Source organism: Melospiza melodia, unplaced genomic scaffold (assembly GCF_035770615.1).
Source record: "Melospiza melodia melodia isolate bMelMel2 unplaced genomic scaffold, bMelMel2.pri scaffold_18, whole genome shotgun sequence".
NCBI classification, from domain to species: Eukaryota; Metazoa; Chordata; class Aves; order Passeriformes; family Passerellidae; genus Melospiza; species Melospiza melodia.
Genome location: NW_026948525.1, coordinates 11,458,733 through 11,461,355, shown reverse-complemented (window position 1 = coordinate 11,461,355; position 2,623 = coordinate 11,458,733). Strand labels below are relative to the sequence as shown.

Here is a 2,623-nt window from a genome sequence, read left to right as displayed (position 1 = left end):
GACACTCGGGGTCCTCATGGAACCACAGAGGCCATTGTGACACTGCAGGGCCTTGTGTAACCAAGGGGTTTCACCATTTTGACACTGCAAAATCAAGGAGACCATTGGGACACTCCACGGCCTTTCTGACACTGCGGAGGCCCATGGAACCAAGGGACTCCTGTGAAACTGCAGCACCAACGAGAACATTGTCACACTGTGTAGCCCCATGGAACCAAGGAGACCATTGTCATATTTGGGGCCCCATGGAACCAAGGACATCTTTGCAGATGTCACCAAACTGGGTGTGAGTGTTGATCTGCTTGAGGGTAGGAGGGCTCTGCACAGTGCCTGGGACAGGCTGGATCCAGGGCCCAAATCCAAAAAGGTGAGGTTTATGAAGACCAAGTGCTGGGTTGTGCACTTTGGCCACAACAACCCCTGCAGTGCTAGAGGCTGGGGACAGAGCGGCTGGAGAGCAGCCAGGCAGAAAGGGACGCGCAGGGACTGATGGACAGCAGGCTGGACATGAGGCAGCAGTGTGCCCAGGTGGCCAAGAAGGCCAATGGCTCCTGGCCTGCATCAGGAATGGTGTGGCCAGCAGGAGCAGGGCAGGGATTCTTCCCATGTGCAGGGCACTGGTTGGGCAGCATCTCGAGTGCTGTGTCCAGTTGTGGGCCCCCTGGGGTGGGCAATTAGAAGAAATGTGAAGCAGGAGGTGCAAAGAAAGCAAATGTGAAGCAGAGGAAATGCTCAGGGCTGTTGGGGGCAGCTGCCAGGCAGCCCTGGCTCTGAGCAACAGCATCTGCAGTGGGATAGGAAACTCCCAGCTGATGGGAACAAACTTTCTGGCTGACTGCAGAGGCCAGCACACTGGAGATGGATCTACCCCTGCTCTGCTGCTCCTTCCCGTCTCCCCCAGGGCCCTTGCAGAGCCCCAGCCATGCTGTTTGCCCCCAGCCTGCCCACGGCCAGCCTGGGGCTGCTCACGGGGCTTTTCTGTGCTGAGCATTGGCCTGGCCATGTTCTTGAGAAAGCCTGGGCAAGGAGCCTGGAGCTCCCAGGCCCTGGCCTGAGGTGTCAGCGCTGCCCCAGCAGTGCCCATGGCCTGTCCCTGCTGCAGCCCTGGCACTGCCACCCCCAGGGCTGTGCCCGGCCCCGAGAGCACTCAGGCCCTGCAGCAACACCAGGGCCACCAGGGCAGCGGGGCAGGGCCACGGCAGCAGCACTGGCAACACCAAGTGCTGCTGCTGCTGGGCACAGCTGCTGTGCCAGCACTGATCTGCCCCCAGCTCTGCACACAGACATTGCTGCTGCAGCTCCAGAGAAGGAAACAAAAGGGCATCTCTACAGAAAACTTTGCTGGACTGTGGCAGTGAGGAGCTATGTTCTTGATAGCTTCATATGAAAGAAATCCTTTTTTTCATTTAAAGGTATCAAGAGCACAGCTCCTCGCTGACACAGTCTACAGGTCACAGTGGACGTGTGGAGAAACAAAATGAGATATGGCAAAATTGATTGCTTTCATTTAGGGACAACATTAAAAAAGGTAAACAACTAAATAAAAGCTCCAAAATGAAACCAACAAGAAGTATCAAGACAACTTTTATTAGAAATTATTTTCAGAAACTGTCCAGCAATTTAATGTTTCTTAAATTGTCTAGTCATCAGTCTCCAGACTGCAGCCTTGAGCTCCTGGTTCCTCAGGCTGTAGATGAGAGGGTTCAGGGCTGGAGGCACCACTGAGTACAGAACTGACACTGCCACATCCAGGGATGGGGAGGACATGGAGGGGGGCTTCAGGGAGGCAAAAATGCCAGTGCTGACAAAGAGGGAGACCACGGCCAGGTGAGGGAGGCAGGTGGAAAAGGCTTTGTGCCGTCCCTGCTCAGAGGGGATCCTCAGCACAGCCCTGAAGATCTGCACATAGGAGAAAACAATGAACACAAAACAACCAAATACCAAACAGGCGCTAATTGCAATGAGCCCCAGTTCCCTGAGATAAGATTTTGAGCAGGAGAGCTTGAGGATCTGTGGGATTTCACAGAAGAACTGGCCCAGGGCATTGCCATGGCACAGGGGCAGGGAAAATGTATTGGCTGTGTGCATGAGAGCATTGAGAAATGCACTGGCCCAGGCAGCTGCTGCCATGTGGGCACAAGCTCTGCTGCCCAGGAGGGTCCCGTAGTGCAGGGGTTTGCAGATGGACACGTAGCAGTCATAGCATATGACGGTCAGGAGGAAAAACTCTGCTGAGATGAAGAAATAAAAAAGAAAGAGCTGAGCAGCACATCCAGTGTAGGAGATGTTCCTGGTGTCCCAGAGGGAATTGTGCATGGCTTTGGGGACAGTGGTGCAGATGGAGCCCAGGTCGCTGAGGACCAGGTTGAGCAGGAAGAAGAACATGGGTGTGTGCAGGTGGTGGCCGCAGGCTAAGGCGCTGATGATGAGGCTGTTGCCCAGGAGGGCAGCCAGGGAGATGCCCAGCAAGAGGCAGAAGTGCAGGAGCTGCAGCTGCCGCGTGTCTGCCAATGCCAGCAGGAGGAAGTGCCTGATGGAGCTGCTGTTGGACATTTGCTGGGGCTGAACATGGGGACCTGTTCATGGAGAAAGGAAAGTGACAAGTCAGGAGAAGCTGCTTGGA

At 55.1% G+C, this 2,623-nt stretch overlaps 1 protein-coding gene across 1 annotated transcript; it reads right to left on the bottom strand.

The window, feature by feature from the left end:
• Positions 1-1,568: 1,568 nt before the first annotated feature.
• Positions 1,569-2,172, bottom strand: LOC134433428 (olfactory receptor 14J1-like; the record flags this gene model as incomplete). Its single annotated transcript, XM_063182274.1, has 1 exon — positions 1,569-2,172. A coding segment is annotated over one exon (552 nt), but the record flags the coding sequence as incomplete, so codon positions are not given.
• Between the last annotated feature and the right edge of the window lie 451 nt (positions 2,173-2,623).